We start from the raw sequence: 10004 nt of genomic DNA on the forward strand, positions 1-10004 counted from the left end.
GCTCCACCCCACCCCGCTGCGCTCCAGACGGTCTGCACAAAGCAAAGCCTACAGCCTCCACTGTGGCTGCCGTCCGCTCTGAGTTCCTTGTAGATCGTAGAGGGCATGCGCGAGATGATTAAATCAAAGCAGCAAAACATGCGGAAATGATCCATGGTTTCCGCGAATCATTAAAAATAATTGCAATTCATTCATTTTTTCTGATTTTTTCATTAATTTCATAAAAAAATGGTCATTAATTTTTATGAAAAAATTTTTTTCGGTGTAACAATAAACATACACCGAACCGAACCGAAAACCGTGACCACGAAACCGTGAACCGAACCGAACCGAACCGTGGATTTTGTGAACTGTTCCACCCCTAATATGAAGATACAGTTTTTACTAAAAAATTATTTGTCCAATGTTGCAGGTTAGCCTTCACTTTATAGTAACTTTTCCACACTTTTGTATTTTTATATATTTTACCTTTCTTTTTATACATTTTCGCATAGTTTTGCTGCCTGTATTTCCCAGCTGTGGAACAAATAAGGGCATTAATCTTCTACTTCATAATACAGGTGCCATGCTGTGTGTGTGCACATCTTGTGTAGATCTAGGTGATGTAGATCCCTGGTACTTTCTGGTCAGTGGATAAAATGTTATGGTGTAAAAGAGATGGAAGAGTGAGCAAAATATGGGTTAATCACAAATGTACTGTCAACTACAATAGAATAATTTCATAAATAATTCAACCACCTATCTACCTACATATAACTATCATTATTGTGATATTTCTAGTCATGACAAGAAAAGAATATGATAAAAAACTGTGACAGGCTTTAGTTAAAAGAATGCTGACAAGGTCCCTTTTTATTATTATTATTATGATTATTGGAAGACATAAAAAAAAAAAAAAAAGTAAATAAGAGAAATGTCACCTGAAGAGTCCTTGATCAAGACGACTTTTAAAGCTTCCAAGAAAACTTGGGTTTTTGAAAGCTCTAAACAAATTAGGAATAATTAAATTAATTTAGAGACGGTTTGAAAGGGAACCCAGGTAACAAACCTGAAGAAACAGTTTTGGTATTTTCTCCTGTTAACATGATGAAATTGGCTCATCTGGTAAAGAGCTAATTGGGTCTAAGATTCATCCTAAAACACCCAACAGCTACCCTCTGAAACTAACAAACTCTGGACTGAATATATTTGGAAAAACAGCAAAAGAACCATCAGATACTCCAAAGACACATTGGCTATAAAAAAAAAATAAATATCTTGTGGATTTCAATTCAGTTTATTTATATATATATATAGCGCTAATTCACAACACAAAGCCCTTTACAAAGATGATTCAACCAGATCATACAGTCAGATTGATTCACAGTTTTCTATCAAACGAAAACCAGTTGATTACATCGAATTCTTTTGTTATGTGTAAACCAGAATCGGAAATGAATCAAACCTCATTTGCATCAATTCTTTTAGGTTCCTTGGTTATTTTGTTTCCTAAATCTTCTGCTGTGACACAAACTCTCTTCTCTCTCCTAAGAAAATGGCCGAGCCCAAAATATCTTCCATCGACGGAAAGTTGGCCGAAGAGTTTGCTGTTCCCTCCCATGTGGAGGAGGTCAAGGAGAAGATGGCCACTTTCGCCACTCATCATGCCCAAGCAGGTCGCAGAGTTGTCCTCATCACGTCAGGAGGCACCAAAGTCCCCTTGGAGTCACGCACCGTCCGTTTCCTAGATAACTTCAGCAGCGGGAGGCGAGGAGCCTCCTCGGCCGAATACTTCCTAGACTCAGGCTACGCCGTCATTTTCCTGCACAGGCACCGTTCTCTCTATCCCTACACTCGCATGTTTCTAACCATCAACATGCTGGACGCCCTGCAGTTCAGGGGAGGAGAAGGAGGCGGTGAGGTAGTGGTGGACCAGCAGGTACTCCCGGACATTGGCAGAGTACTAAAGCGGTACAACGAAGTTAAGGACGGAGGACTTCTCCTTCCCATCGAATTCAACACTCTTTCAGAGTATCTGCATTTACTAAAAGCAGCGGCACAGGCGCTCAGCACTATAGGTAATAAATTTATCAGCTTTAATCCGCTGCTCTGCAGAGGGTGAAAAAGCATCCTTTTTTCAGGAGAGACAAAAAACTGCATGTCTGAAATTGTTTTAAACTTTTGAATCATTTGACTGTAGGTGTATGTTTTCCCATAGCCACATTCTCACCCATGAGGACCATCTGACAATAAAAAATGTTAATTTTTGTTGCATGTTTTCGGAAAAGGAAAATAGCCTATATGTTTTTATATATTCTTAGGAAAAGATCCAGTTTTTATTAGCTATAAAAAGAGAATTTCTAATAACATATTAAACACAAAAGCCTCTATAAGTATTAAAAACGAAAGCTTTATTTAAAGAGACATGGTTTCTATTGAAACATTGAGAGCACTTGGATAAGAGGTTTGTCCTAAATGGTATTTTTATATATCAAAAATCTAGTTTTCCAGTGTGAAAACATGTCACTGCAGTAAAAGATGAATTCATGAGCCTTTCTCTATATCTGTAAGAGGTGTGTATGTTACAGGTTAAAGAGTTGCTTCCTTCTGTTTAAACCCTATTAGCAATTTTTTACCCTTCCCTTAGGATCAAAGGCCATGTTTTACCTGGCTGCAGCCGTGTCTGATTTCTACATACCCGCCTCAGAGATGCCTGAACACAAAATCCAGTCTTCCAACGGGCCTCTTCAGGTAAAAAATAAATAAAAAGAGGAGGAAAGTTCTCAGTAATGTTCACTGTTGGATGAATAAGTATTTATTACTAACAGATAAAGTAAAAATAAATAAATAAGAAAACTGATCTTTTTGGATTTAAGGTACACATTTAGGATTCCCAAACTTCTCTCATTGTGATTCAGAAATGTTAATGAAAGAAAATCCTCCACTTTGATAAAGGCAGATTATAAAATTGCCAGATAGATATGCCAGATGTTTAGTAAAATGCAAGCAGTAAATTTTGGATGTTATTCTGAACCTCTCCTGGTGTGGACCACTGATCTCTATTTATCCACTGGATTCAGAAAAGAATTTAAGTCACCTGCCACCATCTTGGTACTCCCCACTTTCACCCAGTCACGGCATGAACATACTAGTAATGTAATTACCATAACAATGTAATAAATACATGTATATATTACATGTACATCATCAGTGTGTTTATGTGGGTGTAATATTCTTAATATCTGACTACAGCAATATTATGCTCCATTAACACACTAATTTTGTTGTATTGAAATTTGTACAGTATATTATATTACATGATTTATAGACTTTATGGACTTCATACTGAATATGTGATGTGCCTATTTTTTTAACCATAAATTACAATAATCTTCAGATATTATGAAACGGCATATGTCAAAGGGATGAATTTATATTTTTTTAAAGTCTTAAGCCCCCTGAAAATGAGAAAATCATGGTTGTTCGATGCTGTAGCGCACATTTTTTACATTTTGAATGCTCTAAGGAGTATCAATATCGCGGCTGATGACTTAGCAGCACCCTGTACCACCAATGGCCCATCAACAATCCAGTCAATGAACAGATCGGTGGTTCCCACCCTGACCTAAGTAACTTCTTGTTACCTAGCAACCTCAACAGAACGAAAAGATCAGAAGTGTTACTCTTATTAGTTTAATGACTATCACACAATGAGACTGAACGCCTGTTACTTTATGATCATCCAGGAGGATTGAATCCTAAAAAGTCAGCGTCTCGACGCAATCAGCAGGGTTTCCTTTTAAATACTTCCAACTTTCTGTCTGCATGATTTTATTCCATTTTCTCTGTAAAACACCTTAAAATAACCAATTTGTGGGTTGGAAATATGTAAACTGAAACCTGAAGTCAAGAGATAAAAATATCCTGTCAAGAAGTTTAATTATAACTTTAGTCAAACTGATGAGATGCAGGGAAACCAAGGTTTTTCCTTTCCAGCTTCCACCTTGACTGAAAACGGTAGAAAAAAAACAGAAATGGGCAAACATTTTTTGAACTGACCAGGAACTAAAGTCTTTTCCAATAGAATGTTAAGTGGAATAAAAGGGGGAAGAAAAACCGGAGTCTATTAAGACGCTCAATCCGGAGACGCATTTAGAACCATAGTCTCATTTATGATTTTTTTTTCCCCCTCTTCAGCTCAGCATGAAGATGGTTCCTAAGATCTTGTCACCCCTCGTTAAGGACTGGGCGCCTCAAGCGTTTGTCACATCCTTCAAGCTGGAGACGGATCCCAGCATCCTGCTCGACAGGGCCCGGCGAGCCCTGGACACGTACAGACACCAGGCGGTGGTCGCCAACGTGCTGGACTCCCGGCGGGGTTACGTGGTGGTCGTGACCCCGGAGACCCAGGCTGAGCTGGTCCTCACTGAGGAGGAGGTGAAGAAGGACGTGGAGATAGAGGAGAGGATTGTGAGCAACCTCACATCAGCGCACAGCAGCTTTATAACTGGCTCACAGAAATAATGAGCTTAACTTGTCCTGATTAGGATTAGTTCATACCTGATTTTCCCTCTACAGTCAGTTTATGAATACAAACAGATCCAGCCGCTTGTTGTGCGTGTTTGAATGTTTATTCAGGTTATCAGTAAAATATGCATGATGTGTGGATTGTTAACTGATAATGAACGTGTACATCAGTGCGGCTGCAGCTCCACACAGTCTGGACTCGCTCCTGGTTACTTAAGCTTGGTGCTTTTCTTGACGCCGGCCCGAATACCAGACACTTCTCCACCATAACGAGTTTCCTCCCGACGAACCTCCCGAACCTGGTGAGAAGAATCTGGTTCAGTACCTGATGACCCCCAGAAAGCTGTTGATGTTCTAATCCATGCGTGTGATACCAACCTGTCCCTTTCTGCGGATTTTGGCCCGCCGGTACTTTTCTCTGTGTTTGACTCTGGGATTACGGTCTATCTTCTTTCTCTTGGGTGTCAGCCCCTTGTTCTTGGCCATCTGTGAAGGTATCACATTTAATGATTGTTTTAGGTATGAAGAGCTATTCACATACATGAGTGGTCGTTGACTCCTGAGACAATTTCCAAATAAAACTGAAGCACCAAATGTTTCTGCTGTCCAACTACTCACTGCAGATTACATCAGCGAGACCCAAAGGAGAGTAAAAATGTTCAATTAAAAGGTAATTCAGTTTTTGTGTGGTTTGTTCTGGTACCTGATAAGTGATTCCTCTTTTGGCATCTGGATCCAACTCTTCATCTCCCTGATCCTCTTCCTCATTTTCTTCCAGCCTGCAGATTTAACATTTTCTTTTTTAAATAATCATCCAGCTTCATATCTACAGGCTAAAGACTCAAACCAAACTCACTCTTCTGGATTTTTGCTCTTCCTCTTCAGCTTCACCCGTTCCTCCACTTCTTTGTAGAAACGCAAAGCTGCCTCCTCGTCCAAGTCAGAGTCGCTGCTCTCAGGTGGAGTTTCCTCTGAGTCCTGCATCCAACCACATGTTGACATTTAAGATCCAACAGTTTGAGACAGAGAGGCGGATTAATGAGCTCTGAACGAGCAGAGAATGACGGCACCTTTTCCTTTGGTGTTGTGGCAGTCTTCTCTGTCGCTCTGCTCACACGTTTGACTTTCTCATTTGCAGTGAGAAGTCTGCGAAATTCTGGAGCCAGATGAGCATCTACTGCCGTCAGTTCATTGATGAGCTGCAGGCGAATCACAGTAGAATGTGAATAAACTGTTAATAACCACATTAAATCTCACCTCACCAAAGAAAAGGCAGATTACTAAGTTCGTATTGGACTCATCTGATATGAAGTAATAAAATATCCAAAGGTGGTGTTTTAACTCCGACATTGGTGGCCAATGCTCTTTCACAAAATAACCAATTTCAATATCTCCAGTAGGACGGGAAATATGGTGGCTTAAAACACACAAATCTCCTTTAGACTGTAAAAGTTAACACTTTTAAACATCCTTCAGTAACTCAGGAGGATTAAAGCAAAGCTGTGAGTCTCAAAGAGAGATTGCTTTGAGGCCGAGTTGGTGGGTAGGTTTGAAGCGGCAGGTGGGATCGGCAGCATGGCGCTGCTAATGATGCAGCCAGTCGCTGTCCTCCCAGCACGGCTCCAGTGTTTGAGAAAACTGGGCTGTTTTGAAGAAGGTCTCTCTTCAGCGTGTTCTGCTGAGCTGCTTCCTAAAATGGCCCGATTATTGTGCTGGTGCTCAGGAATTAACATTGACCCATTTAGTGCCCCTTTTAATATCAGCTGATTTAATACAACTACCAAAATCCACCGAAATGATCAAGAACTTTAAGTTCGATTGGGAGTTTAACCAAAATATGGGATTTTGTTCCAGGTAGTGAAAAGTGGAAGCAATTTATTATTGAACTACACATAAAAGCAAGATTTCAGTGGGTAATATCCAGCCCAACCACAGAGGGAAGTTTACACTCTTGAGGAACAAAGTGCAAAATAAAAGTACAGTGTTTTTTTTTTTTTTAAACATCAGAGCATTTACTCTTGGCCACCCTGCATCACCAGCAGTGTGCAGACATACGTTTCTGTAGGTGAGCAGCCGTTCTATCACAGGGTGGTTGTGTGCAGGGATCCGTTTGGCTTTCAGCACCAAGTAGAAGCTGATGTTGGTGCAGTAGCTGGAACAGAGAAAACACTCGTTAACTGCTGAGACTCCTCTCTTCTCTGACATGTTACAATCTAATCAGGACTCACTTGAGATAAAGTTGCTGTTTTGTCTGAAGGTAGTCCGCCCCCTTTGGAAAACAGGATGAAAGGAACTGATTGGCTTTTTTATACTCGACTGACCAAAGGTTAACAGACAGGGTTTATTTACAACAAGCTTAAAACAAATTGTGCAGGAATGAGTCTCTCCACAAAGTGGCCTCTTCTAAGATTAGATTAGATGAGCTTTATTGATCTCACAGCGGAGAAATTTACAGAGAAACAGTGGTTTGGTTTAGAGGCGGTTCTGACCTTCCCTGCAGGGATTGTCCCATCTTTGACCATCTCCATGAGGGGCTGAAGCTCGTCCTTGAGCTCAGTGAGCTGCACACACAAACACAGATGAGTTGACGTCAGCTTCTGGAGGTTAGTGAGGTTTTATGAGGGTTGATAATAAGCTGTACCTTTGCTTTGAAGTCATGAATGAGCTCAAGGAGCTCTGGGGATTCTTTCTTCAAAAGCTTCATCTTTTCCTTCTGAGACATCTGCTTCAAATCCTTCACAATCCTCTCCTGTTTCTCTGCAGGTTTGTCCTCCTCCTCCTCCACAGCAAACTCCTTTGATAAAACGGTCCCAGTGAAAAACCTCAACCAGTACGTGACCAACTTGTTTGAAGATTATAGGGGGGGTCATTTGTAAATACCTGAAAACAGCTTAAATCATAATCCTCCTCGCTCAGATTGGCAGCTAAACGTTTCTGGATATTTTTGGCTTCCTCTTCTTCCTCCTCTTCCTCAGCTTCCAACTCTTCCTGTGATTTCCCCTCTGCAATAACACAAAGGGTTAAAAGAGTACCACAATATCGCCCGTTAAAGACACTGCTGATCAGGTGCTTACTGGTGGTGATGTAATCCGAGTTGTAGAACATTTTCTTTTTGGTTCCCCACGCCATTTCATTAGGAAGGTCTGAGGACAAAAATATTTGCTTAGAAAGAAAAACTAAAAAGCTGAACGGAAAACAACAAGGTTTAACAACCCCAATCTTTACCTTCTTCTTTCTTCTCCTCTAAATCACTCTCCATGTCGGATCCCTCTTCTTCCGCCTCCGACTCTGAATCATCCAGAGCCATCACTTCCTCCTTAAAAGTTTGGACAAGTTTTAGTTTGGGGCACCTTTATTATCCAAATTACAATCAGGACAAAAATCATAAATCAAAACCTCATCATCTAGCTCCTCTACGTCACTCTCCATCTGAACTCCACGAGCGAGAAGTTTCTGCAGCACAACAGAAGAGACAGTAAAAAAACAAAACAAGAAAAACGCGACACTCGCTAACAACTGCGACCACAGACTTACAGCGATCTTCTCGTCGTGAAAATTGTCGATCCTGTCCTTGATGAACTCTGACGATTTCTGTCAAATAAAAGCATGCGATCTGAATCAGTTGAGCAGAGAAGATCTTTGGCTGTGAGGGTTGATCAGATATTTATGGTTCTTCAGTATAATCTCCAGCATGGCCTTGTTGTTTCAAATGTATAGATAATCAAACCTCAAATCACAGAATTCTCCAAAAGACCCAAGTAATGTGAGTCAGAATGCATTCCCTACTCTAAGAAAAAAAAAAATTAATAACTGTATAGAGCAAATCTAAAACATCCAGAACATAACTCCTTCACCTTTTGCCACCTGTAAGCATCAAAATTGGACACCAGGGTCTTAAATTTGGTCAAACCCTTAGTCTTTTATTTACCCATATCTGTAAGTTACTTTATTTAAGCGTCAACAATTGGGCTGCACAATATATCTTACATATATGTCAACACTGCAATATTATCATCGTTATACGTTTTTTGGAGTGTTGTTTCTACTAAGCTCAGAGTAAAAGAGTGATGAAAGCTCAGATAAGAAGGTAGATTCCAGTTCAACTGTCATCACAAGGCTGTCCATCATCAAGCAGCATAAAGCTACAGTATATTTATAAAGATTTCCTTCAGCTATATCCTCCTCTCTAAGATCAGGACTGTCAGATTTTTCCAAAATAAACTCCCCCTGATGATCAATGTATTTGCCATCCCTTTATTACTTTAAAAAAAAAAAAGTGGCTTTGATTGTTATTAAAAGTTCAAGAAATCAAAACATTGTATCAGGATGTTTCTATACAGATAAACCAGGTAATTAAGGCATAGTGGAACTATATATCCATACTTAGAAATGTAAATAAACAGCTGCAGCTACAGTGATATTTACAGGCTGAAGCCGTTTTCCTACCTTATCAGGAACTGGCATGTTTCTGTAGGCTTCAGGGTCATCTTCATCATACTGTTCCACCTTTTTAGGCCTCCTCTGTTTTTGAGCTCTACAAAACAAAAACACAAACATGTGGATTTAAATCTGCTGCACTCTCACACTACTTCTCCTTGGCTTGATTTCTTCCAGGTACCATCAATAATTGTAGACTTCTTTGGTTGAAAGTTTGAAGAACCAACAGCCTGTGCTGAAAGGCTGGAGAGATTCATACAAACAAACAGACTAATTCAGGAAAAACTCACCGTTTCGCTCGAACCATGATGCTAGCGATCTGAGCTGAACTGAAAAACTTTCCAAATAAAACAGGGTGAAATCTTATAAAGGGATAAATACACTTCAAATATACATTTGTGTCGCAAAGGTTCCAGTCCAGACACTGGGTACCATGTGCTTCCGTGATGTCTTATTCTTCGGTTTGAACCGGAGAATACCGCCACCTGATGGACCGGCATGTGATTGCAGTGAAGGAGAGAATCAACCCAACCCCGTGCTGCTTTTCTTCTTCTTCTTGAATTTTTTTTAAGGCGGTTGGCAAAAACGTTAGGTGAGCATCACCGCCACCAACTGGTAAGGAGTGTGAACCACATGGCAAAAAAAAAAAAAAAAAAAAAAAACGTGCTGCTTTAAGCTATATAATTGCATTTATGTATTTACATCCTGATATTTTTAAAATGTTTAAATTGAAATCTGGGGAAGTGAATTCTCTGTCAGGAAGATTTAGTTGGAATTAGAGAGGAAAGTGATGTTCAAAATATATTTACTGGCACTTCATTTCCAGTGAATGGTTATATTAGATATAATCAACAACAAAAATGCAAAATTAACTTTTTTGTTATGAAAATGTTTTCCAAAGATCAAGTTAAACACATAAAACAAACATAGAACCTAACAACTATTCGGAAGGATACAAAGAAGAGAGTGCGGGATCAGCTGATTTCATATAAGGAAAATCCAGATTATCTAGTCTTCACACATATTTAGGATTAATAATACTTGGCCGGAGTCTGAAATAA

At 39.7% G+C, this 10004-nt stretch overlaps 2 protein-coding genes across 3 annotated transcripts in view; one reads left to right on the top strand and one right to left on the bottom strand.

Annotated features, from left to right (window-relative positions):
* Positions 1–5177, top strand: part of ppcs (phosphopantothenoylcysteine synthetase) — a 12384-nt gene extending 7207 nt beyond the window's left edge. For both annotated transcript variants that reach the window (XM_015379120.1, XM_015379121.1), the window contains exons 2-4: positions 1532–2057; positions 2627–2730; positions 4177–5177. In XM_015379120.1, coding sequence (XP_015234606.1) covers positions 1535–2057; positions 2627–2730; positions 4177–4503 — 954 coding nt within the window. In that variant the 5' untranslated portion in view covers positions 1532–1534 and the 3' untranslated portion in view covers positions 4504–5177. The remainder of the gene's footprint in view (positions 1–1531; positions 2058–2626; positions 2731–4176) is intronic.
* On the bottom strand, positions 4591–9436 carry utp3 (UTP3, small subunit (SSU) processome component, homolog (S. cerevisiae)). Its single transcript, XM_015379118.1, has 16 exons — positions 9234–9436; positions 8953–9040; positions 8041–8097; positions 7903–7959; positions 7732–7822; positions 7581–7649; positions 7387–7508; positions 7148–7300; positions 6996–7067; positions 6735–6775; positions 6562–6658; positions 5577–5705; positions 5363–5484; positions 5210–5285; positions 4885–4992; positions 4591–4805 (listed from the first exon to the last, which is right to left on the bottom strand). Exons 1-16 carry the CDS (start codon positions 9248–9250, stop codon positions 4716–4718), a joined length of 1389 nt encoding a protein of 462 aa, XP_015234604.1. The 5' UTR covers positions 9251–9436; the 3' UTR covers positions 4591–4715.
* Positions 9437–10004: the final 568 nt, after the last annotated feature.

Source organism: Cyprinodon variegatus, unplaced genomic scaffold (genome assembly GCF_000732505.1).
Source record: "Cyprinodon variegatus isolate N-32 unplaced genomic scaffold, C_variegatus-1.0 Scaffold186, whole genome shotgun sequence".
In the NCBI taxonomy this organism is placed as follows: Eukaryota; Metazoa; Chordata; class Actinopteri; order Cyprinodontiformes; family Cyprinodontidae; genus Cyprinodon; species Cyprinodon variegatus.

Bases quoted from the DNA above. Each gene is read 5' to 3' on its own strand.
- utp3 (XM_015379118.1), bottom strand. The intron at 7,509-7,580 runs GTAAGCACCTGA...GTGTTATTGCAG, and splicing joins CTCGGATTACATCACCACCA to AGGGGAAATCACAGGAAGAG. The intron at 6,776-6,995 runs GTCAGAACCGCC...TGTTTTCCAAAG, and splicing joins GGACAATCCCTGCAGGGAAG to GGGGCGGACTACCTTCAGAC.